Genomic DNA, 25474 nt, shown 5'->3' with positions numbered 1-25474 from the left:
AATGTAAGGATAGAGATATTGCACAACCCTCCACGACGAACGCGGACACAAAAGAAGCAAGCAAACAAGCAAAAACTGTTATCATCGTTAGTAGAACAAACAAACATGTATAGAGCGTTAGTAGTGTCATCTGACTGGGTGGGAGACGAAATTATACAGAACACTTGCCTCAAGTTCAAGTTGTTAGGCCTGTGCCTGGGGCATCTACAGAATACCACAGCAGAATGCAAACTTATTATACATAAATGAAGTCGGAAAAGCAAAAAAAATAACTAAAACCATGTTAAGACATCTTCTCAAAACTAACGCTTGTTAGGAATGAGCGGGAGAATGATGAGGTATCCACCTCCCCAAACAAGCAGGCCCTTGTAAACGAGCAGAGGTGGTGCGCAATCACTAACCGCAATTCGTTAAATGGTAAACCAGTAAAGCAAGTTTAAACAAACAGAGTTTAACAAACATACATTCTCCTACTCTAATCATCCGCGATCCTTTATCGCAAATCTAAACAGAAAGCCAACTAGTTTCTTCAGCCTAACGATACGCGCCTAATGGTATCACCAGTGTGAAGGGGAGTCAGGGACGCGGTATCGGTAACACGGTTCCAACGTAGCAAAACAAAAAAAACACAATTCATAACAGAAAGGCATCACGATCGTATTCCTACCTAAACTCGTTCTAAGCACACACGAGAACTAAGTGCACAAAATGCATTTAAAGTACTGTTGCTGCAAAGTCCTTTTTTCGTTGGAATGCATAGCCCTAGTAAGACAGCTGAGTAAAAAAGACTAAACGATAAACCAGAGTCATTCTTATCCCTGTGCAAAAGCATCGCGTGAGATTAGGTCGCGAGCGAATGGCATAGTTTCTTAGAAGCTGTACGGCTGCAACTCAATACCAATTATGAAGAACAAATAAAAAAGAACCCCAACACAAACAACACACACACTCACACAGATTCGCGTGCGTATGTAAACTTTTAAAACGAAACTTTGTACACTTTCCGCTATCCCCTATCCCTTTCTCCTGGTTAACAAACGGAAATAAACTCCAAGACAAACGGTATCAACAAATGAACATTATTATTCCCTCGGGAACGTTGTGCAGTTGAGAAAGGTTTTTTCGCTCTTTTTTCGGATTTCGCATTAGACACTGGTTCGAACACATTGCGTTTGACTAAATAGAGGGTTTTTTTTCTTGATTTTATTCTCAGCCACCGCACATGGCCACACATTTAAAAGTTTATAAATACATAACAACAAACATAATCTGAAACGATCCGCTGCTGCTGCTGCTGCTACTGCTCCTCCGATCACTACCAATTGCTACTATCTATGTTTTATCAATGTTCCGGGAGGGTGTTAAACTGTTTCCTTAAACTGTTTCCTCATCCTCACCTCACCAGACAAACTGAGATTATAGAGGGGGATCATGATGGCCCAAAAGTGGCTGTAACACTTGTAACATACATTTTTCGTTTCGTTTGTTTGAATTTCATCCAAAATGTGAAATGAATGCATTACTCCTAGTTGCGTCAGGTACGCCGATTTGCGTCGGGGTACGCCGTAATAGGTAATGCGTACCGTGCCAACATGCAACAGATATAAGAAAGGTCGTGGCAGTGGTGCAAGAGGAGCGCCGTAATCAGTATGATCTCTCCCGAAACGTTTGCTACATCCCACCATTCTCCATGGAGTGGGTTCCCTGTTTTTTGATTTTTACCTTTTTTAAATCTACGAATTATTTCCCTAATTTTGTTAGAAATCACACGAAAATATGGTTCAGCCGGCCACCGGGATACAGTGCATGGTGGGGGGGAAAGTGACACTTTGTAAGTTGTTTCGATTGAATTCCCGCCCCCGCACCCGACGGTGACGGCGACACCGACGACCACGACGACAACGATATGATGACTAATATTAGCTAACTTTGCCGATTCTTCTCCCGATTCTTCTTTTTGTCGCTCACATTTTCTGTACACTTAAGGAAGGGGGTGGTATTGCTCCAATGGCCAATTCATCCCGCGTTGGTCCCGCGTCAATTTTGGGGGATGATAATGCATGGTGATCCGAGATATGGTGCTTCGAAACTTGGTCCGAATCCGAAATTTGTGCTACCGTTACGTTACGTTTTCGCTAGACCTAGAGGGTTTTTTGGTTACATAGAAAACGATTCCTTACTTTTTTGCGTAAACACTACACTGTTCGCCACTCTTCCCCATTCTGTAGAGAGGGGAAGACTGGAGCTCTGATCGCTTAATGCGGTTTGATATTCATCTCGTCACTATTGTTACTCGTAAAGGATGGGTTCTGGGCTCTACATCTCTAATGTTCGGAATATGGCGTATGGCAATCGCAGAGCGCAGCTATTGTCCAAGAGTGTACGAGTCTCTCGTATTGCTTCTCTCCGTAGTTACTGGCCAGACGGGGGAGGGGGGTCTACGCGGCCGGATCACGGCTCTTCAGCATCGGCAGGCACAGGTTGTAGAACGAACTATCGACAAAGTCCTCGACCTTCTGCCACTTGACGTACTGTTTGGTGTAGAGTTCCTCCTTCGTCTGTATCTTCCCGACGTAGTGTGGATCGACGACGAGCAAGTAAACGTCCTGGTCCACGCTGACGTGTATGCCGGCGATACCCTTCGATGCCGCATCCATATCACCGCCCATCATGATCAGCCCACCGTACTGCTCGAAATAATCACGCAGCGTATCGGCGTGCTTGGCGATCGTGTCACTGCGCGCGATGTGCAGCACCTTGCAGGACACATCGTACAGTGTATCGATGACGTAGATCGCCTCCAGCGTACCGATCCATTCGCGGGAACCGAAGAACCGCTCGGGTTTGTCCTTGATCTCGACGAGCGTCTGCTGGATGGTGGGAATGTTCGGTACCTCGTTTGCCGTTGCCGTCTTCGCCGCGCCACTGTGCAGAATCCAGGAGCAGATCGACTGTAGCGTCCGGTAGCCGCAACCCCAACCCTACGAAGAGAGTGCATGGAACGAATCGAAAGACAATATTTAGTCTCTTAAAATCAACACTGATGCGCGAGGATTCTAAAGTGAAGACAAACAAACTGGAGGGTTTCTTGGGGGTCGGCTTTCGTAAGAATAATCCCCAGGCGCGGGCCCAGAGTGGCCTGTTACATCTGCTTTTCCGGAGCAAGAGCGACCGAAGCGAAGGAAAGAAGAACCAATCCAATCCCATTCAATAGCACGCGTCAGCACCGACAGCAGCAGCGGTAGAGGAATCAATTTCGATGAGCATCATACTGACCGCATCATAGAGAACAGGGCTCAAACAGATGACTCATTCGAACCGATTCAATTCGAAGAGACTGATTTGCACCTACTATCTCTCAGATGTTACATCTATTAGACAGCAATGCGACATTTTAGAGGATTTGATTAGTGCATAAATCATCTAACTCTAATCCCCTTAAAGGTTACACGCTTATTTACTGAACCGCCGCACGGTAATTGGATGCTCTTCGATCTGGAGAGGGGTAGAGTTTCAGATTTCAGTCGCGGCCAGAACAATCGCACAGAGTCATCACTCATCTCCCCCGGTAGCGCGCACGCGGGATTGAATTGAGAAATCTTACGCAGGGAAATCGAAACCGAATCGATCCGATCCGTCAGGCCACGCCACCGACCAACAGAACGGCCACCTCCAAAATGACGTAAGCGCGGGATTCGCGGCCTTTGGGTGGAAAATTCTGGTTGGAAAAACCCGAACACTGCAGGCGGCGGATGTTCATCTTCATCACCATCATCATCATCATCATCAGCATCATCGTCGTCAGCCGCCGCCTCCATTTATGAGAGGGTGAGAGTGTGTCGAAGCCTGGGATGGATTTATGGATGGGATGGTATAGAGTCTGTTTTGAGCCAAACCATCTCGCGGCAAAGTGGCGAGAGCGAGGATGAGGATTACAGATTTTCATCACTTTACTGACCGTTTAACGTCAGCGCCTATATTAATCCGCAAAAAACGGATGATGAAGGTTTTTCTGGCTGGCTGGTTGGCTGGCTGGCTGGCCTGTCTGTCCCTCCCCATACCCTTGCCTCTTCGTTGTGTTCTTATTTTAGAGCATCACTTGAGGCACATGGTGAAGGTGCATTATGGGGTCGAGGGGAATCGACCGGATCGACGATGCCAATTATTAATGCGTGAAGTTGGTGGTGGTTTCAATTGTTGATCGAACGTTATAAAATGGATACATGGCTCTCGCCCGTAAGGCCATGTGTGCGGACACAGTAGTCATTTCTCCACGTTTACGATGATGGTACGATGGGGCCACACAGATGATGCAGCTGAAAAGTTATTGAGCTGTGTTCTCGGATTACGTATTTACTATCCACCGGCAGGATGAAATGAGCTCCATAAATCAGTCAGAATATTCGTTTTCAAAAGGTCGGTGTTGTTGTGTGCGATATAGCTCATCTCAAATTGATTAAAATTAGGATTTAATAGATCTGTAGACAGATGATAGCCGAACAAATCTTGATGGAGATTGAAGATGCATACTCATAATTGAATCCATTCTCAGGGAATACTACACACATCATTAATTCTTTGTGTGCTCTCGGTGGGATTCGAACCGCGGATTGTTTTCGGTTGGCAATCGGAGGTGCTTCACCTGACCTAAATCCATTCTCCAGCGTGGAGTTCGCTCGTTCCTAACTACAAGCTAATCGCTGGCAAGCTATCAATCACAAATCAAGCGAAACAACAAAACCCTGGTGTTGCTGCTTTTCACGCGTCTAGACTACTTGCACGATGATGGTGGCATCGAGTCAGTCAGTCAGTCAGGCGTTTGCGACAAAGAAAACAAGACCGTCCAGCGTCACCCAAGACGAAACCGTTGTCCAAAATGACAACCACTATTCTCGTATTGTGTTGTGCTGCTCCATCGCTGACCATGGATCGGTGCCATTGTTTTCGCAACCGAGCGGCGTCTGCTTCTTTGTGAGATGCAGCAGCGTGGCGGCAAGAGTGCAGTAATTTCCCAATCCCCCCCCCCTGCCGGCCGGTCGTGTTCGCATCACTAGTTTGGCTGCACCGATCACTAACCGTGCGTGCGTGCCCCAGCGTGCAGTGGCCATGGCATGAATCATTCTCCCTGGCACTGTGCGGAACACGCGGAGCGGAAGGTTTCCACTGACGCTGTTGAGGAATTTTCCCAACAACCCCCATTTGGTTCGGGGCCGCCGTTCCTGGGCGCAGACGGCGATTTATGTCGTTACCAGCACAGCCCTCACCCCCGTAGACCCATCTTCTTGCCCTTAAAACTGTCCGGGGAACGTTCGAACGTTTGCGCGAACGTTGATGAGCTGCCAAACACCTTCATTACCTCCTCTCTCCGTGCCGGTGCCGGTGCCCCGATAAGGTGCAAAAATGCTATAAACACAAGACGACGATATACAACAGCGGAGTGGCGGAGTGCGAGAGATCCGGCCAACGGTGGAGTAGCAGCCCGTTCTTCCACTTTTGGAGTCGTATATCATCAGCATGTCGTGCCAGCCCGGCCAGCTACTCAATCATTAACTCGTTGCCACTCGTTAAACGTTATTCGCTTTTCGTTTTTATTCGTCTTGCCCTGCGCTGTGTACTCGTCTCGGTTCACTATTGACTATGGCTAGAAACACCATCAACACTTAGCTTCCCGATCTCGCGTTCTGCAGAAAAAAACGGGTCTTATTTCAATTCCTCAATCACAATCATTGTGATCCAGCCGCGGTGGGGGCAATTAATTTATGTGCAGGAAACGGTGCAGCCAGCCAGCCAGCCAGTCAGCCAGCCATTCAGAACCAGTGCGTCGTCGCGTCGGCGGTGACGATGGTCACATTCGCATTCTTGGCGTCCACGCAAAGCTCTGCGCGAAATGCAAAATTCCAACGCCTCTCGCGTCGTGTGCGTCGCCGCAACTTCCGCGACGCAGCGCTGCTGCAGACAAAGCGAGCAGCGAGAGCTCGACCCGCGTCATCTCGATTAACTCGACAATTATTTCGACGTCAATTCGACGTCGCACCACGCGTGGTGCGGTCTCCTCCTCCAGAGATCGCTCGGAACGACAAACTGTGATTTTTGGATTGCCCGAGTCCGAGGAGCATTCCAGGAAAAGGAGGACCTAGTAAGACATTGAGAGTTCGTGGTGGTGTTGGTGGTGATGCAGCTACTGAAGTCACGGGAACACGCGAAAATGATTCACTCGGTGGATTCTACTGTGGCCCCCGTAGTGACCACACACCGTCTGTCACGATTCGTTCCGGTTTTCTTATGGCAGCGTCTCCCCTCGCCCCGGGCCACGACACGACTCACTGAGATTCGAAGCAAGGGGGGAAAAGGTCAGCACTCCCGCACACACACGCGTGTATGTGGGAATGAGGTTTATCCTCCCATGACGGGCGGACAAATTGCGGCGCAAACTCATATGGAACGAATTGCCTCCATTGCATCGGAAGGCTGTACACAGTATGGACAGACACAATCCGTCGTTGTCGTAAAAACATGGACCTATGGAACTCACATCAATGCTAGACGATTGCCAACAGATGCATGATACATTTTCATTATCGCTGGCAAATTGCAAATGAATCATTCAAAGGGAGAGTCATCATTAAGATTTAATTGGCGTTTCTAGTGGAAACCCCTATATATGTCACCGGTAAACGTTCCATTTAATTGGTTTTGTCACATTCGCGCCCCGGGAGAGGCATAAAACTTGGCGATCGAACGAAGCACAACCCTCCTCATCAATCACCTCACGAACTCCGGACCGATCGGATAATGTCTGTTTGATTTTTGTTCTCTTCGCGTCGTTTCTCGGTTTTTTGGTAAGCATGGAAAGTATTCTTCCCTGGCTCGAATAGCCCTTGGGGAAACCAAAGAGAAACCAGACACGCATCTCACCGACCATAAACCGATGATGATGATGAGGATGATGATCACACATTCCTCTACACCTCTACAACATGACGCACTTTGTTGTGCCAGAGACAGCGACAAATGCACGCATGGAGTAAGGGGAAGGGAGGAGGGGGGGGCAGTATCCATCGTCACCCTTTCTGTATGATTGATGGGGGGAGCGAGCTCATACTCGGTGTGTGCGCCGCGCGTCTTGGGGCAGATTCTTTTTGGCTGGCTCGTGGACTACTCGGCAGTTCAGTGGCACCACCGTTTGACACTAACCGGAAGGTGATGATTACGCCACGCATGAACACGAACGGCCGTACGAGCGCGCTCGAGAGAGAGAGAGAGAGAAAAATGATGCGTTTCAATCAGATGAAACTGATCCTAAAGCCCATCTGCTGCTGGCCTAGACCGACCGTCACCACAGTACTGCGCTGCTACTAACCGGATTCTGTATCTGTCTTGTGGTGGTTCAGCTGGAGCTTGAGCATTGGTTTGTGTATTTGTGTTTGAGATGATGATGAGGATTCGAGAAAAAAACATTCATGCTTCCTGTGTCTTTATAATGATGCCGTTGCAAAAGGTTAGACCCCAGGTAGACGCCATAGTACTTTGACATTTGTCGTCTCCGGAACCCGTTCGGTGATCCGTGGTGATCCGGATATCTAATTACTAGGATAAATAAACACCACTACACTGTCGATGATGATGACGACGACGACGTGGTTGTAGCATCTCATCTCATTAAGAGGAATCCAAACATAACCTCAATTTGGCAACCTCACTCCATTACGGAAGTGCCATTCAACCAATCATTCGCTTCGTTTTGCGTCTTGGATTTCGGTGCAATACCTTTTCATGTGTTGCCCTTGGGCCAAAAAACGGGGAAATCAAAACGCTCTCCAGGGATGGTTAAGTGACGTAGTAGACTAGTAGCTTCGTTCTTCCTCCCCCGGGGTGGGGGAGGGTGACACCAAACACCGTATCATGTGTCAGCCCCCCCGCCCGGGGGCCGCTAGTCACGCTACGATTGCATTTCGCGCCGAAACCGATCCCAGAAACGTGACTCAAGGTCAGCACAACAGCCGCATAGCGCCATCGTCGTGCGCCAATCGAAGCGTAAGATTCCAGGCAGTGGGAAGCCCAAGAAGAAGACGATCCCGCACGCCCTTCTCGGTGCTGCTTCTTCGGTGCGTGACAAGCTCGTTACCAAGCTGATAGGATAGGGCGAAGGGGGCGCCCGGAGAAGGAGCTCCAGTACCTCTCCGTTGACGAATGAAAATTGAAAAAGCATTTTTTTTTCCAGCAATAACCTGGATTCCTGGGTACCGGGAACACGGACACGCACACGCAACTACTACGCAAACAACGGGCGGAACGAACGTGTAAAACGATCACACGCCACGAAAGATCATGATCATGAGCATTAGAAGTTCGCCATTGCGGGGACATGGAATTGAAATGTCATCCAATCGATTCGCAACTAGCGGCGGACGCTCTGGGGGGGTCATGATGAATGCTTCTTCTTCTCGTAATGGAAGCTGCAGCACGCAATCTCGCAAATGTGATGGTGCATGATATCGGAATGGGAACTCCCGAGGAACTCCAACTCTGTTTGTCAATCATGTGGGGATCATTTTGGGAACATCCGAGCGAGCGATGGATCTGGAAACGGAAGGACGATGAAATGTTTACCAAAATCGTTCTCCCCCTCTTCGCCACCGCCCAATCTATCGCCAATCGATTGCATCAACCTTATCTTGGCCTTCGTTTCGCGGCCACGGGTTTATGGCCGCCGGCCGTACGACCTTCACATATCTATCGGGTAATGCGAAACCGACGGAACCCGTTGCGCGCGTTGGTTGCATAAATACTCATACATCCCTCACTCGCGCTTCCCCCCTCCCCCTCCGGGCCTCGATGGCCTTGAAATGGTCGATTGTTCGGGCGCCGGTAGTTGGATGGACCTCGCGGAGGTTTTTTTTTTTGGGAAAGCGAATCGTACCATTGAACGCGTGGCGGCAGTGCGTCGCTCGTAATTTCACACCTTCACCTCACGCCCTCTCCGTCCTCCCGGGGGGTCGATGGGATGCTAATATTTTTATTTGACTACCACCACAACAGACCATCGGGTCGGGTGTTTATTTTGGCAAAAAAAAAGAAACACCCACAACGCCTTCTATTGGGGCCGAATATATGGACGTATGGCATATGCACGCGCCTGTGCCTCGTTCCATCGGTCAGAAAAGGTGTGTTGAGGTGCTGGCTGCACAGCGTAATGTGTGTTTTTCCCGCATTCGTTCGACTTATATTTTCCACCAGTGGACCTGGTCTCGAGGGTCACAAATTGAACTTGGATTGGATACGATCGGCGTTCGACTTCGAAAGAGTAAACACCGTTTAGTGCATGATGGTGTCGATAATGCGCTGCCGAATGGGATACACCACTACGCATGACGTCGTGCTCGATATGTGTTATCATATGCGCTTGCGGTGACTCAATGAAAAGGACAATTAATGCACAATAATGGCCAGTGTGTCGTACTAGAGTTGTTAATTATGTCGTAAGAAAAAGAAAACAAAGGATTATTCGAACGGAAAGTTGGTACTCCTGTCCTGCCTCTTTGTGACGCAACTATATTTTGGTCCAAGAAACGATACTGTGTGGTGATGCTCTGGTTTCCAATTATGCTGGCATTATGTCACGAATGATGGCCCAAAATCCGGTTCATGTGCAGTGCTAGCACATCTTTCCCCCAACGGTACGGAATGCCTTTTTGGCATTTGACGCTCGCGAATCGTCATCCAACTGCTGCCCCGTATGACATGCTGCCCCGTATGAAGTAATCTTTATTTTCCGCTCGGCGCAGAACCTCTAGAATCAGAGAGAGAAAGAAAGAGAGAGAGAGAGCACCGGGCAACAAGCAGCTGGCAAGCAAGCAAAACCGTGTCATCCCCATCGGTGCACTTGCAGCGGAAGGGACACACACACAGGTGACAGAGACACACATCATAACCCAGTGCCAGCGTGTGCTGTAGTCGGTCGAGAATCGATAGCGAAAGGACCTTCCAGCAAGCTCTCTGCAACCTGGGGGGGGGGGGGTGGCTGGAAGGCATGGAAGCCCCGGGATCCCGTGGCCGACCTAACAACCGTTAAAAGTAGGCCAAGCGATTCTTTCGCAAAGTAGCCGGGTCTAGAAGCCACAGGGTACACAAGACACTAGAGCAAACTAGGGGTGGCGCGGTTTTCGGCGCGCGCGTCATAGATGGCCGTGGGTTGGTTTGCTTGTTGTTTGGTGGAAAACGCGAACGCGACAAATGAAAAACGGGGTTTTTTTTTCGGGGAAAGTTGATTGTGAAACCCCCCGCTCCTGGTCCCTTTCTCACTGGGAGGAAAACAAACAAATTCGAATGTCCGAGGAGTGGGTGGACGGACTAGTGGTCGCGCACCCACACAATACCAAAGGCAGACAAGACACGCGACATACATGGCAGAATGGAAATGAAGAAAAAAAAATCAAAAATCATTCCCCATCATCATCATCATCATCGGCATCATCTCGATGGTGGAAAAAAGGAAAAATCGGACAACAGCAGTCAGCAGTGGCCATGGCGGCGGTGGCGGTGGCGGTGGCGGCGTCTATTAATAGGAAAATCCAAACAGTGGAAAACACAGCCCACCACCCACAACCAACAACAGGTCCGTGCATGAAGGAAGAAAGGGTGCGAGGGGGGCCTGGTTGATGGTTGAGTTTTGAACAAAACTGCACTTAAGCACACGTACAGGCCGGGGTGCGGGTGGGGGTGCGATGTGTTGGTGGAACCACAGCAAACAACAAAACGAAACCGAGCCGAGCCGAGAGACGGACTGGGAGGAAACAATAATCGCGGATCTTGGGGCGCGCCGGAAGTTGACTCTTCCCGGGAACGTCCATTTGGGGATCTGGGGACAATGTGATCCTAGTGATGACTCACAGGGTTCCAGAGAATGAGGGAGAGAGATAGAGGAAAGGTATTTGCCCGGAAGCAAAATGTAAAACTGGAGCACCAACTGTGAGGGGGGGACTTACCATGTCCTGGAATCCATCGCAACCGTAGTGATAGTAGAGATAGTTGCCTCTCATCAGGTACGTGTTGCCATCGGGCTTCGGTGGCTCCAGATTGCTGTGCACGTTCAGCAGCAGGTTTTTCTCCTCCATCTTCTTTGTGGGTACACTTGTATGTTGAATTGGCCACAACGCACCAACGCACGAGAATCACACACCAAATCACAAAATCACAAACCACAAACACTTGCCACAGCTGGTGTCCCACACCAAAAACGAGACGACGACGCGGACCACCCCACAACAAGCGAGCGAGCTCTCCCCACAACGGCACCAGGAAACCTCAACAACCAGTCGCTGCAAGCCAATAACGAGGAATAACAAACTCTCCGAGGAATCCGAGGATCGCTCTCGCAGCAACAAACAACGAACGGAGAACGGGTTATTCTCTGCGACGCGAAGCACAATGGGTGCGCCATTTTAAAGGGAGGACAGTCTTTGTACCAAATTTGAATTTAACACGTGGTCGTCGACGTCGTTCTCCGTTGACCGGAAGAAAATGGCTGAATTTAGCGGATTCGTCGTATTTACAGCATTTGCTTTGCATTAACAAACATGGTTAACCAATTTTAAACATGTGTTCATCAATTTAATTTTAAAAAAATCGCCAAATTTATGCGCCAACCTCAAAAACGTGATCCGTCGAAGCAGGCGAACGGGCGAATCGCGAGGCTTGTGTGCCGGTTTTCTGCAGTATGAAAAAGTACCATTTTGTGACCCACGCGGTTGGATAGCTAGCGTTTTGTAGAGTTATACGACGATTACCCGACCAGTTTAATTTTGACAACTGGTAGTAGTGGTTTACTTTGAGTTGTAGTGGTTGGCCAGTATGAAACAGATTCTGTTAGAAGCAACTGTTACTAGTTAACACAAAAAGTATGAGCCTCTTCGTTTGATAAGAAAAACTTTATTCATGCAAGAAATCACCTAGCATTATAGATGTTATTTCCATAATTTACCACCAGAATGTGCATTAAACTGGAATCATTTTACCATTGAACAACTCTAACACTCACAGATGAGAAAAAGTAATAAAATAGCCGAACTTTTCCTCCATTTTTCCCACCCCATCGGAGCTAAGTACATCCCTTTCGATTGTCAAATTCAAATTCAGTATGGCGGGTAGAAAAAGTACTACGAGAGTGCCGATTGGAGATTCAGCACTATTCAGCACATCTCGTTCTGCGGCCATCTCTCGTTCGTTTTTTTGTGTTCTTTTCCCACTTTTCTCTCGGCAGCGCTTGAAAGATGCGGACGTTCGTTTAGCAGCGTGTGTTTTCGCGGATAGTTTTTCCATAGGTAGTAAATAAGGAACAGGCAACTGTCCCAGGGAAACTTGTGCAAAGTTATCATTTCTCGTGCCGTGTGGTTATTATCCGAGTGTTTTAAGTACACGGTTAAAAATTCAACCGAACCCGCTAGAGCCGGTTTTTCTCTTTCGAAAAAAAAAGTAAGCCAAACTGGCCGGGTGTGAATGGGTTTTATTAGTTTTTTTTAAAAGGCGAGCAGCAAAATCACCGATCGTAGCATCCAACACCGCGCGCGCGAGCTTGCAACGCGGCAGCGACTCCCGATTTCTGGTGTCCGAAAATCGTTTTGTTCTTGTGCGTCGCGTTCTATTTGTGTGGTCTGTGGCCCTCTAGTGCAGGGGAAATTCTTGCGTTTTCTCCCTTTTTGGTTTGTGACCCTAGTCGGTGGTTTCAAGGTGGCGACTTTCGAATCAAAGAAACGACAAATCAGTTTTTCTCTTTCAAAAAATGCTTCCCAATCGTCGGCAAAAGCATGGCGTGCGCGAGTGAAAAGCGAGAATTGGTGATGGAGATGAGCGGTTTCATCTGGCCAGTGATTCTTCGCTGACCGAAATCCCTCATCGGTTGGCAGCGTGGCAGTGCAGTAGCGAGAGGCTGAAATCAATTTTTCAATCAAAAATCGAATCAAAAATAAAAGGCGCTGCTGCACAAAATCGGTTGCACAAAATCGGCTGCTAGAAGACGGCGGCGACGCATTTTCTATCTGTGTGCGGCGCCTTTTGTGTTTGTGTGCATGCGCGTGTGTGTGTCGTGTGTGTGGGGAAAGAAAGAAAGAGCAGGCGGCTGCTAGACGAAAGAACAAACACCGAAACACACACATACACGCCTGTGTGCCTTTGTGTGTGTTTGAGAAGAACAACAAAAACAGTATGAGAGAATCGAGATGCTTTTAAGGATCTGCTGTACGAAGCAAGGATAACATGCAGCAGCAGCAGCCAAAACAACGGCACGCACACACTGGTGCGCGCATGACCGCGTACGTGCGCCGCCACCAATACTAGTCGGCTAGACAGTGTCCTGACACGCCAGGACGAGACCGTGCAATTGACGGATGATTGCATGAGACGCACACAAAGCGGAAGCTGAAAAGCATATCCTGGCAGGATCCCGGCATCGAGTACGACAGAGCGAAAGAGAGAGAGGTAAGTGTTTGTTGTTCCGCCGTATGTCTGTCGGCTGTCCCCTTGACCCCCCCCCCCCCCCCTCCTCCTTGCCCTCTTCATACAATTGCGGAAATTTTCGTTTGATTTTCACCCCGACTGATTCTCGTCGTGTGCGGTGCAGCATCTTTTCTCTGCACAACTACCACCGTTCTATGGCGCGATGACCATGAAAAAAGGGATCAAAGAAGCTGATGGATGCGCTGGAAAGAGGGCAACATGGTGGTACACACAGAACGGTTCGCAGGCGTTCTGGTTTTGCCTTCGGCTGCTGGTTGCCGATAACAATCACGGCACTAATCGATTTTCGCGATCCTTGTTGACTCGTTGATGTGTGTGGCACGGGGTCGATTTGCAGACCGAATAGACGCGCACCAAAAAAAGCACACATACATACATATGCTCCTGTGCCGTTGCTGGTTGCTAGGTTGTTGGTCGACGACGGGATGCTGTAACTAGGCGCTTCGTTTCTGGTTGCCAGGAATGGAGTTTGGGATTTCACAAAAAAAAGCAAATTACAGCTCACTTTGATAGATGCTCTTTTCAATTCTGTCAGCGATTGAAAAGCGTGTTTCGTAAGTTGAACTGCCGCCACAAGGGATCAGCAATTAGGGAGGATTGCTACTCCTCATGCAATGACCCTTGGGAGAGCGAGTTGGTTTTGCCAAAAATTCAAAACACTTCATCACGCGATAGCAACTCCTTATGTCATCAGCAGACACTTAGTTCCTTGTAACGTAACACGGTGTTGCGTCGACCACCCAACTGTAATCCAAGTAATCCCTCCCAAGGGTGTCCCCAAAATTCAGAACACTAACCGAAGGCCCGCTTGGTGATCCCCGGAGCCTTGAGGTGTGTTCGGTATTTGCCTTGTCCCCTTCCGCATAAGGATCTTGATTGCAGGCTTAATTAGCTAATTGATTTATGTACCATCCTCTGGAGGATAGTGAGTGCTCGTGAGAGAGAACGAGTACCGTGGACTTACACTCACCACAGGTGGTGATCCTTTTCATCTCGTTATCTTCACCGGAGGAAAAATGAAGAGGAGAAGGAGGAGAAGGAGAAGGAGGAGGATGCTATTCATCTTGACGCGTTTTTGCCTTCGCGAAGGGTCCGGTCCGGTTGCTGGCGTCGTATCCGAGCTCTAGCCAGCTAGCTAACGGTAAATGGTACAAGGGAGGGAAAGCCCAGACCGTTTCACGGTCGTTTAGGGCCCATCACGCCCAATGACTGCGACGGCTGCGACGACGACGACGACGACGACAACGACGAACGAGGACGACGAGAAGGAAGGGCCCTCTAATCGAACCGCCATCATCGGATACATGTTCATCACATCATATCGATTTACTGCCGATGATGAGATGGTGTGGGGTGTGCACCTTCCTCCGGTGGTAGTGCGCGGTAGAGCGAGCCCTTGATGCAGCCCACGTCCACTGGCGGCATATATTCATAACATCATCCCTCTCCTGACCACACAATTATGCCCCGTTCCGCATTAAAATCCCATTTCCTGCGCCACGCCAAATCATCCCACCATGGTCATGGTCCAGAAACGCCAGACCCCGTGATGCTGGTGTGTGACTTACATCGACGATCCATTGGTCCGACGCACAGACCGAGAGAGCGAGAGAGAGATAGAGAGATATACATCTTTGGCCCTCCGGTTGGGGGTGAGATCTCGGTCGATGAAAGGATCCCTTTATGCTCGCTACCGTTTCACCAGCAATGGAGTGGGATCGCGGTTTGCACACATCTCGCACACATATGCACTTCATCGTGGTGCTGCTGATGGTTCGTCGATATACCGGAACATGCCAGACAAGAACACTCGAACTACTGCTAGCCTGCCTGCCTGCCTGCCAGGCGGCCATCTCTCTGGAGACGAGTTATTTATTAACACGCGCCGGCAGTGCAACAGAGGGAAGAAGGGAGGGGGCGCCACATATTACTTATGCAAAGTTGAGACTGCTGTACCGCAGCGAGTAATGATGGCCGTTCCTGTGTTCCTGCTCCGGATAGCGGTTCGTTCGAAGGATTGGCTGCCATTTTTGTGGTTAATTGTGTGTTATTAGACGTTAGTTTTGATCCTGGTTTCTATTTTAAGGAGTTTTCGTGCCTTGGTGGTGTCGTTCGGCATGATGCCGCGGGCATCTCACGTCACGTCCATCTCACGCTCATCTCCAATGGTCTAGACCCGTCGCTAGAGCCGACGTTAGAGAACGTGGCAGCGAAACCTTGGACTCGGCGCGGCCTCACGACGCCCTAGATTGGCGCAAGCATAGCATAGCGTCCAGCCAACGGGGACAACAACACAAGACAAGACGTTCAAGGCGAAAGCTCATCGAAGCAAAACGCGCAACGGAAGGAGCAACGTCGTCGTCGTCGTCGTCGTACCTTTCAGAAGTGATTTGCGCTCGCCGCAGCCGCCGCCGACATAGTGAACGGCTCACTGACGATGATGATGATGATGGTGCCGACGACGCATCATAAGGACCGTCCGCTGCAACGCATAGAGAGGAAGAGAGAAGAACCCCACCAATTACGGTGGTCGGTAGCAAAATAGTGGCCACGCGCGTGTCCACGCGGGAATCTCTTTCCACGAGTGCATCGATGCAGTGTCGATGCACGCGATGTCCCGCAAGTTCCTGTGTGTGTGTGTGTGAGGAGCGGGGCGGTATAGATGAGGCACAAAATTGAAGGCGGCCAAAAATAATTTGCACTCCGCAGTACTACCTTCCTTTCCTTTAAGGTGTACCCCGGGTGTTGCAGCTCTTAATGAAGCAATCGCGAAACGCGGCGTGATTTGTGATGCGAGGCCACGATTGGACGCGGGTTTCACAGCACAAGTTGGTCAATGTTGCTGGGACGGTTGCTCCAAATCCTGCATGCCGGCTACCGGATGTACAGCTTACAACCGTGTGCATCGAATCCATGGTGCGGATTGAGACACTTTAGGTGGCCAAGCGCAGCACCTCCTATAGAGGGGGTCTGATTGATGTGTTTGGTGTATCCATCATGTGATCCGTGCTATATTGCAGGAATCTGTCTTCTGTTGCTCGTCGCTCGTGATTGTAGGTTAACTGGCCACTAGCACGGATGCCTGACGGATCAGTATGAGAAGCACGTCTGCTGCTACTGCTGCTGCTGCTGCTGCAACTTGCAACGAATGGCGAACAAAATGGTGAAAAACACATTTTTCATCATCACTTTGTGGTGTGGTGTGGCGGACCGTTTGGAAATGTGGGGGAGGAAAACTGTCCATTTCTCGTGACCACCCCTCCCATTCCGTTCTGCCTCCGTGCACAGTCGGCACCGCCGGCAATCGCCGCCGGCACCGGTTTATTCGCCCGGTTGGTCTGGCGAGCTGCTGGCAGAAGACGAGGTTGAGGCCTTTGCGGCTGCCTCCTGCCGGCGTTACGCCCGTTCCAATCTGATTACTATCTGTTTTTTATGGCCAGCAGGCCATCGGCCACTGGGTGGCGGGGAGTGCGCAATGTAGACCACGGTAGGGTGTACCCCGCGGGTTTAGGAGCCAACAAAACTGTGCTCGTGATAAATCCATCGAAAAATATATGTTTGCAGCGAGTTGCGGTGTCGGGGTAGGGGCGACGTAGCTTGCGAAGGAGGGAGCGCACTGCTGCATGCTCGAAGTCTTCCATGTTTTAATCATTAGCTTCTTATTTGGATGGCGGCTGAGTGGTTGGCTACTAGGCGAGGCAGTTCGCGAAACTCCCAAAAAAAAAGCACCCCACATTATAGATTGGCCACGCAGTCGTCGTGACACAGTTTTTGGGGATGACGGAAGCCACTCGAAACACTCGAAACACTGCGCTTTTTAGGTTCGAGCATTACGATTCGCTTTGCCGCTGTCGCTATCTTCCTCTTCCTTTCGCAGAGTGCCAAAGACAAACACTAAAACCCAGGTAGATGTGCACACAAGCACGGCGTGACGACGTGGCGCGCATATCAAGCATATTATGCTCCGTTCAGCGACTGATTTGCCCTTTTCGTCACGTTTGTTTTTGTCGGTTTTGTACCAACACAGAGAGAACATCACCAAATCGGAGGATCCCAGAGGATGTGTTGTGACCGGGTTTTTTGTAACAAATTGAAGCAAAAAGTTTGAAATGTGACGAGGTTATCGATCGTCGTCGGTGCAGCGCAGCGCTCAAATTGCAGTTTACACTGTTTCACCCAGCAGCGACCGGCGGAAGAGTCGCGAACGCCGGGAACGCCTTTGGCAGGAGGAGTATTCAAAGGAGATAAATGGTTATCTTGGGCGCTTGAACCCAACAATCTCTGCTCAGCGAGCAACGTGGCATCGTGGCTGGCTGGCTGGCAGCCATTTCGAAAGGCGACCGATCGAGGCCCGGGAATGTAATGGGGGCAGCGAGCGGTAGACCGTTTGCTGTCTCTGATTGTATCTCGACGACGACGACTACGACGACGACGAACGACGACTGGCTGGCTGGTTGGTTGCTCGAGACCGCAATTTTTGCCACAGTTTTTTGCCGCTCGACAATCGCTTGCCGTTGCGGCCACTGCAGCATGCAGAAAACGATCATCCGTTCATGGGGAGCAGCAGCAGCAGCAGCAGCAACAGCCCACGACATGGTGACGACGACCGATGTCTTGCACCCCTCGACGCTCTCCTTGTGTTGTGTTGTGTTGGGAAGGAGTTCTTGCTGGCTGGCTAGCAACACACACACACACACACACGTAGGCACACGCTGCTGTACTTGTGGTAATTGAAGACGAGATTGTGATCCGTGTTCCTCTCTCGTCCCTTAGCCCTCTGGTGGCGGCTGGCTGGCTGGTTGGTTGGAAGACGTCACATCAATTGGGAGTTCTCATTTCGCGGCTCTGGCTGGCGGCAGGTGAAAGCCAAGCATGCGGCTGCAAGAGGAAGGGAGGAAGGTGCTGCAAGGGGGGGGGGAGCAATCCAATCGCCGGTCCCCCGTAACTGCGCCGTGGAGGATGGAAATTTGACCAAGTTGCGCATATCACTTACCGTTGTTCCGGAGCGGTGTTTGGCGTTCGGTTTGAAGGAAACAGGTTCAAACACCATTTGCACGTAGAGGGGGAGTGGGGGGTCGGGACACATTCTATGCAAATAGTGGCACCGGCGTCTCGGTTTTCTCCTAGTGGTAAAACGATCGTTCGCAAAGGTATTCAAAGGAGAGGTGCTGGTGCGCCACTACGCACACTACACACACACACACACACACAGTCTGCCTTTTAACGTGGTGTGGTGTGGTGGCACCTGATCGCAGCTAAACGTGACCGGTTCCCGAGGATCACTAGCAGGCAGGCAGGCAGCACAGCAAACCCGGAAGAAGAACGGACGGCAGCAAAATGTGGTCAGTGCCTCCGGGGTGTGCAATGATGAGGCGTTAAATGGAACGGAGGAACACCAGGGAGTTTTTTTTGTGTTTCTCGCTCGTCAAAAGCGATCGCAAGCGATTGGCATTCGGACCATGTTTGGAGGAGTTGTTTCGTTCGTTGCCGTTTTTTTGTTTCTCTGCGGAGGAGAACAGTGCAACAAATCCACGGGATATAGAAGAAGGAAGACAAATTGGATGCCACAACACGGGACAAAGGGAACAACATTCTAAATCGGTTAATGCGGCAGGTGTGCAGTTATTTTGCAAACAATCGGTGGCGACGCTACGCGCGAAGATAAATAGTAACGAACACAAGCCACGAATCTATGTTCAAATGCCTTCGAATTTGTGATTTAGGAGTAGCGTCGAAGCACCCAGGTCTATCTTTGGCGGAAGCTTATAAAATACGCCTTGAACGATGCTGAAAAATGCCAAAAGTATGTCGCTAATTAGGAGAAATACCTTGAGTCAGTTATGATTTGCCTTTTATTCGTGGCATTTTTTACATTCCATCCGTTACCGAATTGTGTCCGCAGTAAGATTGTTTCGTGGGATTTAGTGCGTCATTCCAACGATGACGCAATGACGATTTCATGGACCCGCTACCTCTAAGACCGTTTGGCAGTTCTTGCTCCAAAAGGATTCCTTTTTGGAGATGGTGTGCGTCGTTGGATATTAAGTTCCAGCAAACCACATCGACTTTATCCGTCCTTCAAAGTTTTTCCTTCGGAGGTATGCGCTTCGCTTAAACAAAGCCATTCCATGCTTTCCCTCTTCTTTCTTCGACAGCTCTTAACCCTTAACCCTCCCCTCCCCCTTTGGACTGTAAGTCGAAACCCTTTTTTGGACATTTGAAATACGAACTTACCGCCAACGGGCTTTGGGATATGCGCCATGTGCCGTTCAAATCGTTCTTCCTCATTCCTTCCTTGCACGCCGTCGACGATGACGACGACCGCACACCAAGAGAGCGACCGCGGTGGCAGCGACGTCCTCTGCGGTTTTTGGTTTCTCGTTTGTTGCTGCGGATGACAGGCCTAATGCAACGCACAAAGCGACTCGTTTTACAGGGATTTAAGCTTCGTGTGCTGACTGCCTGCCTGCCTTCCAGCGTGTTCTTATTCCATCGAGTGATCGATCAACGATCAACACTGCGCGAAGGGTGACGCAATCTGTCGCTCGTCGCAGATAGTGTGTCATCGATGGAGGAGATGCCAGACACTACCCCGGAGGAGGGTGTACAGTGGTTTGTAACGATCGAATCAGATCGATCGATCGATGAATGCTCTTGGATCATGCAGCCCATGGGACCTTGCATGGTCTTTGATTGAGTCAACAGTCACTTGTCGTTGACTGTGAGGTTAGGAGGGGACCGAATGGAATGCTGCTGCAGTGTCGATTCCAACGAGGAATACAAATTATATTTCTGAACTGAATTCTTCTCAGTTTTCCTTCGAATGGAAATGACTTTTGCCACAAATCAACCTCGAATCGAACCGAACGATTTTCCTCCCTCTTTCGACCATCGTTGCGTGGTCGTTGTCTTGCATCAGCGGATCGTTAGCCCGTTAGCGATCCCTTTCTGCGTTCTGCTGACGATCACGAAACAGCTATAACGGTGAGATGAGATCGTCCGTTACAAACACCTACCTTTTTTGCACGTGGGCTTCGGGTCAGGCGTTTGGGCGTCTCTCTCGTTGGGAACACTGTTGCCGTTTGCATCCATCCTTCTTCGGAGGTGAGCCAGATTCCCTTCAGGTGCTGCTGGAGAACTGCATCCCCTATTCCTTGGACTGGCTTCAAAGTGAAATAAATGACTCGAAACTCGATTTCTTACAAAAGTAAGTATCCCGCCGGGATACGACGAGTTCCCTCGGTGTGTCTTAGATTCTCATCCTCGTGCCACACTCGATTTGTCTGTGAAATCGTTTGTCGTGGCTTCTGACGTCTCCCTACGCAGTCAGTTCCACTCTCTTGCACGAGTTCCATAATTTAAAGAGAAGCATGTCCAGCCCGGAAGACGATTGTATTCATTAGGGAAGAAAAGAGGGCAAACAGCATCAGTAGCAGCTGGCAGCCTGTTGAACGACAGATGCATCTTGCGACGCGAGATGTTTATGCCCTGTCTGCGTGTTGAGATATTTGAATTTGAAATGAAGCACAAGCCCAGATCTAGGTTAAGTAATTGCGTTCTATTCGTATGAATTTAAAGTTTTCCTGTTCCAAATCATTTTATGCGATTGTTCGGTGGGACATCGTAAATCTTGTGGACATGCCTTTTAATGTTTGAAACCCGCGAATCCGATTCGAATCTCAAGCAGGACACAAAAGTCTATCCCCGGATAGGATCAATCGAAACACTGAACGCTTAAGTATGGGACAAAATTAGCGGGACTTTAAAAATAGTTCCAGAATGCACGCGTCCATTCTGAAGGGTCGACCGCCCCGAAACACGGTTGGAGAAAGATGTCCAAATGTCCCAGGGGAGGAGACTGCTGACTTAACCCTCGGTTGGGCACCCGGGTACCCGGGTATCCATTTCAAGTTTCAGCGAAAAAATGAATGACTTCCCGTAAATATTTTTTCACGAAACTCCGGATCCCCAAAGTACAACTCATTTCACGCCGAATTGGCATTGGAATTGTTTTGATAACTAATATTTAAAGGTAATTATGGGCCGATAAAAATAACATACGCCCAGTGGCACCCGGGTACCCGGGTACCCAGCGCGTTGCCTATGCATATGAGCTATGTTTATAAACACAAAACAATACTTTTGATCAACATTTATCAATATACTCGGGTCTATCAATTGTTAAATAAGTAAACTACAATATTTTAATGAAAATAAATTCAAATTTTAATTATAGTTGCGTTATAACACCAGCAATAGGAGAAAAATAAGTAACACATTATTCAGCCCTTTATGTGCAATTTCACCTATAAATTATTCTCTTACTGATTAAAAATGGTTTGTACAATGCTATTTTCATAACATATGAGTAAACCATTCGTTTATTTTGATTCAAAAGACTTAAGGTGGGGTTTCGGTTGACCCCGGAAACAAATATAGCAAGGGAAAGCTCTGATGGAAGTGGAAGCCACCGCGATAATTTTGATTCATATACCCTGTAGTTGATTCAGTATTTGTGAATTTCATTTTACCAAAAAATGCTCTATATTTCAACTTTTTTAAAAACTAATCTTACAACTTGCACATTCTTGCAATTTTCAATTAGATAACTAGGAATTTTTTCCCACTTGCGGATGAAGTAGTCGCCGTTCATAATACTTTTGCACACCTCACATGTTTTCTAAAAATTATATGAATGTGACAAAACAATTGACAACGCGGATAACGAAAAAAAGATTTTGTTGCTTATTGTTCCTTGCAAAGTTCAAATATTTGTGAAGTTCTGCGACAATAACAAGTAAACTAATGGCAAGTAGCTGATCGATTGTGGTGATTCTGTTTCTCCCGGGTAAGACATCAAATATTCTACGTTTCTGGCGTGAATGCTTGTCTATCAGCCAGAAAATGATTGCCCGGTGGTAATCTAATAAGTCACAGATTAAAAAATAATACATTTTGAAATACACGGAAACTTCTTTACCATACACTATTAGCTTTGCGCGAATGTATTGTGTAATCGTGAAGGTACCTTGACATGAATACCTGCTCGTAAATTTGTGAGGAATACCTTAACCTTGTTTTAAAAATTACTATTTCGCATTATGCATTCCTCTCTTACTAAAAATTATGTACCTTTCACATTTGCAATATCAATTCGTACAAATGGTATGGCATGACGAAAGTGTTTGCTATCGATATGCTATATCGGTCACCATGGTCAGCATCACTATTATCAATTGTGTGGATTGTGCAAGAGCCTTTTACGATGCAGAACAGTTTTATTCGAAGAAATAATTAATTTCATTGAAACAATTACAGAAAAATACCATCATTTTTAGATTTTAATGCTTGCTATGCGATGTATTCGGTAGAGAATGACCGTGTGAAGGGGTCCCAATGATATTGTGTGCCTTGTTTTTATTGTTTTTTAATGCATTTTGTTTTGATTTTGAAAAAAAAAAACACTTTGCCAAGACCCTTAAATTAGCTCTTGTGCACTATTTTTGCCATAAAACTGATGAAAACGGCGGAACAATCACTTAACTATGCAATGCACATGAGCTGGGTACCCGGGTACCCGGGTGCCCAACGAAGGGGTAAACGCCGGGTGCCCAACCGAGGGTTAAAAGGTTCCTTCTTTCTCCATCCAACAGCAGAGGGTCCATCGGTGGTCCCAAAATAAGACAAAACCAACCGAAAATGGCGGACCTTCGGTTTGTGGTTGAAGATGAAGCCGATTTTTTTTTCTCTTCTCCTGCGCTTACATTCCCTTTCTGGCTGAAGCCATCACCAGAAGGGGTCACAACACATATTGACGCGGATACCAAGAGATACCCGATCGAACCCGTCACGGTGTCCCGCGATGATTGTCAGCTAACTAATCACTTCGTTTGTTTGTCTTCTCGTTGCAGACACTCGCCCCAGGAGGCGCGCACGAGTTTCGGGCAGCCGAAATTCCGGTGCTAATCCCAGTGACATCGATAGCCTGTCCGCTCGTCAACCCTGGTGCTGCTCGTCAGAAGCGGGCAGTACCGTGACAGTCGCCCATTATCGCCTCCATCCGCGCTCCGCTCGTTCGCTTGCTCGCCACAGCATGAATGACCGCCATGGAGTGCTCGCTGGCCGCTAGTAGCTAGAGTTCCGCTCGCTGATGGGTGTGGGTGCAAGCTGGTTGCAACACACACGATGGATGGAGCCGCACCGCACGGTGACTGCTCCGAATTCCTGCGAACCAACGATTAAGGCGAAACATTCTTCGACATCCACCGAGGCCGGCGGCCGTACGCATTCATTGCTGCTGCAGTAACCTTCTTCTCCATTAGAAACCCAATCGACCGACCGGTCGATCGGTTGATCGTTTTGTAATTGCGCGAGCACACAACCAAGCGAACCGTTTACGAGGAATTGATGTGTGAATCATTGAAGTGCTTGTCACTTCACTTCACAGACGCTCTGCTTGCTGCTGCTGCTGCTGCTCTCAAAGGGCAAACGATTTCTAATGTGTTTCTCTCCGATTACTTCCACTTTTAGCCGTCCGTCCAGTTCAAGAGTGATCACTACAGTGTGTGTGTGGATGTGCGAAACCCCGAACGTTTTACCAGACAGTGTCCAGAGTGATTAACGTTCGCCCAAGTGCGGTCCCGCCCGGGATAAAAGGGCGGTCTCTGATAGAGGAAGCAGCATACCCGCGGGGTCAGCTCATATCACCACCATTCCGTCTCTCTTATCGCGCCGCTTCATCATTTATTGCCTTTCTCCGTGTGGTGTGCCCGGGGTTGGGGAAATTGGATTAGGAAGTGTGCCACACGCCAGTGCCATCCGCCTGACCTCCCGCGGATGGTGATGATTATGATGCCCGGTAGCCGTCACCGTCACCTTCGCACGACGAAGATGAAGACGTGCTGACCGTGCTAAAAGCGTCTGCTGGTTGCCGTGGATGGGCCGCCCTTCTTCTTCTTCTTCTTCGTGGTGGTGGTGGCAGGCCTTCGGTGCGGGTGCGTAGAGTGCGCTAGTAGTAACTCCAGCAGAACCCCCTAAATATCCTCCCCCACTCGTATCCATTTCACCTCCTTCCGCATACCGGGAAGTCGTGGAAAAATCGATTCTTTCTAACGGTGTGACCGCAAAGTGTGGCCGCAAAGGGGCAGCAAAGCGAGGCGTGTGAATTGTGTGTGTGCGGCGATCGAAAAAGAAGGTGTGAAGCCGCTCTTCTCTTCGTACATTCGAATGAGTGTATCTGTGGCGGGTGTGCGCGGTGTGCAGCAGATGTAGTAGGAGAAGCGCTCACGGGCGGCGAGAGGTCAGGAGAAAATTCGAAAAAAAGGAAAATCACCTTTTGCACCGCGTGAGAAAGAGAGAGGGAGGGAGAGTGTAAGTGAAAAGCGTATAACGTGTGGCGCACAACGCAGCAAACGCACCATCATCATCATCATCACCATCATGGACATCGGAATGGAACGTGGTGGACCGGTGGATGCCGGTGTAGCGACCATCGGCACCCTCTTCCAGCACATCGTCAACGATATGAAGGTGAGTTTTTAGCGCACCATTACTATTGTAGCAACATTGCTTGTTGTGTATCCTCGCCAAAAAGAAAAGGGGGGTCCCTTTTTGGTTCGGTTTCTGTTTTTTGGGAATTCAAATCGCGCGCACGAGGTCACGACCCTCTATAAACCTCTGGCTTCTTCCCGCTGGGATCACGTACCTACACAGGCCCTTTCGTCCCGTGTTTGCTCATGTTTTGAATGTAGTTTATGTCGCTTCATTTTCCTTTTTCGCGACCGAAGGTTCCCTTCCCGTAAACCACCGATGTAGTAGCTTCTTGGGCTCCTCTCGTGCTCTACGCCCGGTACGTGCCAGGTCAACGTGCTGTCGTCGTCGTCGTCGTCGTCCCCGTACCATCCTCCTTACCAGGGGTTTGCCGGCTAGTTGTGTGCTCACGTATCTCATCCCTTTTTTCGTT

At 49.1% G+C, this 25474-nt stretch overlaps 3 protein-coding genes across 14 annotated transcripts in view; 2 read left to right on the top strand and 1 right to left on the bottom strand.

Annotated features, from left to right (window-relative positions):
* Window positions 1-1064, top strand: part of LOC125956496 (oxysterol-binding protein-related protein 9) — a 31611-nt gene extending 30547 nt beyond the window's left edge. For all 3 annotated transcript variants that reach the window (XM_049688426.1, XM_049688425.1, XM_049688424.1), the window contains one exon: window positions 1-1064. This exon is cut by the window's left edge. The gene's annotated coding sequence lies outside the window, so the exon portion shown is untranslated.
* Window positions 1065-1186: 122 nt separating this feature from the next.
* LOC125953277 (probable Ufm1-specific protease 1) lies at window positions 1187-11345 on the bottom strand. The gene is made up of 2 exons (XM_049682734.1): window positions 10986-11345; window positions 1187-2981 (listed from the first exon to the last, which is right to left on the bottom strand). The coding sequence occupies exons 1-2, from the start codon at window positions 11112-11114 to the stop codon at window positions 2439-2441; spliced, it is 672 nt and encodes a 223-aa protein (XP_049538691.1). The 5' UTR covers window positions 11115-11345; the 3' UTR covers window positions 1187-2438.
* Window positions 11346-12252: 907 nt separating this feature from the next.
* LOC125954950 (transcription factor SPT20 homolog) overlaps window positions 12253-25474 on the top strand; it is a 90049-nt gene continuing 76827 nt past the window's right edge. For 3 of the 10 annotated variants that reach the window (XR_007469069.1, XR_007469070.1, XM_049685663.1), the window contains exons 1-2: window positions 12273-12471; window positions 24043-25041. Coding sequence is in view for 8 of the 10 variants with exons in the window: in XM_049685663.1 (XP_049541620.1) it covers window positions 24952-25041 (90 nt within the window). In the remaining 2 variants the exon portion in view is untranslated. Of the gene's footprint in view, window positions 12472-24042; window positions 25042-25474 lie in introns of all 10 variants that reach the window. The other 7 variants (XM_049685662.1, XM_049685661.1, XM_049685664.1 and 4 more) reach the window with 7 other exon arrangements.

The sequence above is a fragment of the Anopheles darlingi genome, chromosome 3 (genome assembly GCF_943734745.1).
Source record: "Anopheles darlingi chromosome 3, idAnoDarlMG_H_01, whole genome shotgun sequence".
In the NCBI taxonomy this organism is placed as follows: domain Eukaryota; kingdom Metazoa; phylum Arthropoda; class Insecta; order Diptera; family Culicidae; genus Anopheles; species Anopheles darlingi.
Note: the sequence above shows the minus strand (reverse complement) of the source record. Positions and strands in the feature narration are given on the sequence as shown.

Coding starts and splice junctions, on each gene's coding strand:
- LOC125953277 (XM_049682734.1), bottom strand. CDS start 11,114: ATGGAGGAGAAAAACCTGCTGCTGAACGTGCACAGCAATCTGGAGCCA. Junction 2,982..10,985: donor GCGATGGATTCCAGGACATG/GTAAGTCCCCCC, acceptor CTCTCTTCGTAG/GGTTGGGGTTGCGGCTACCG.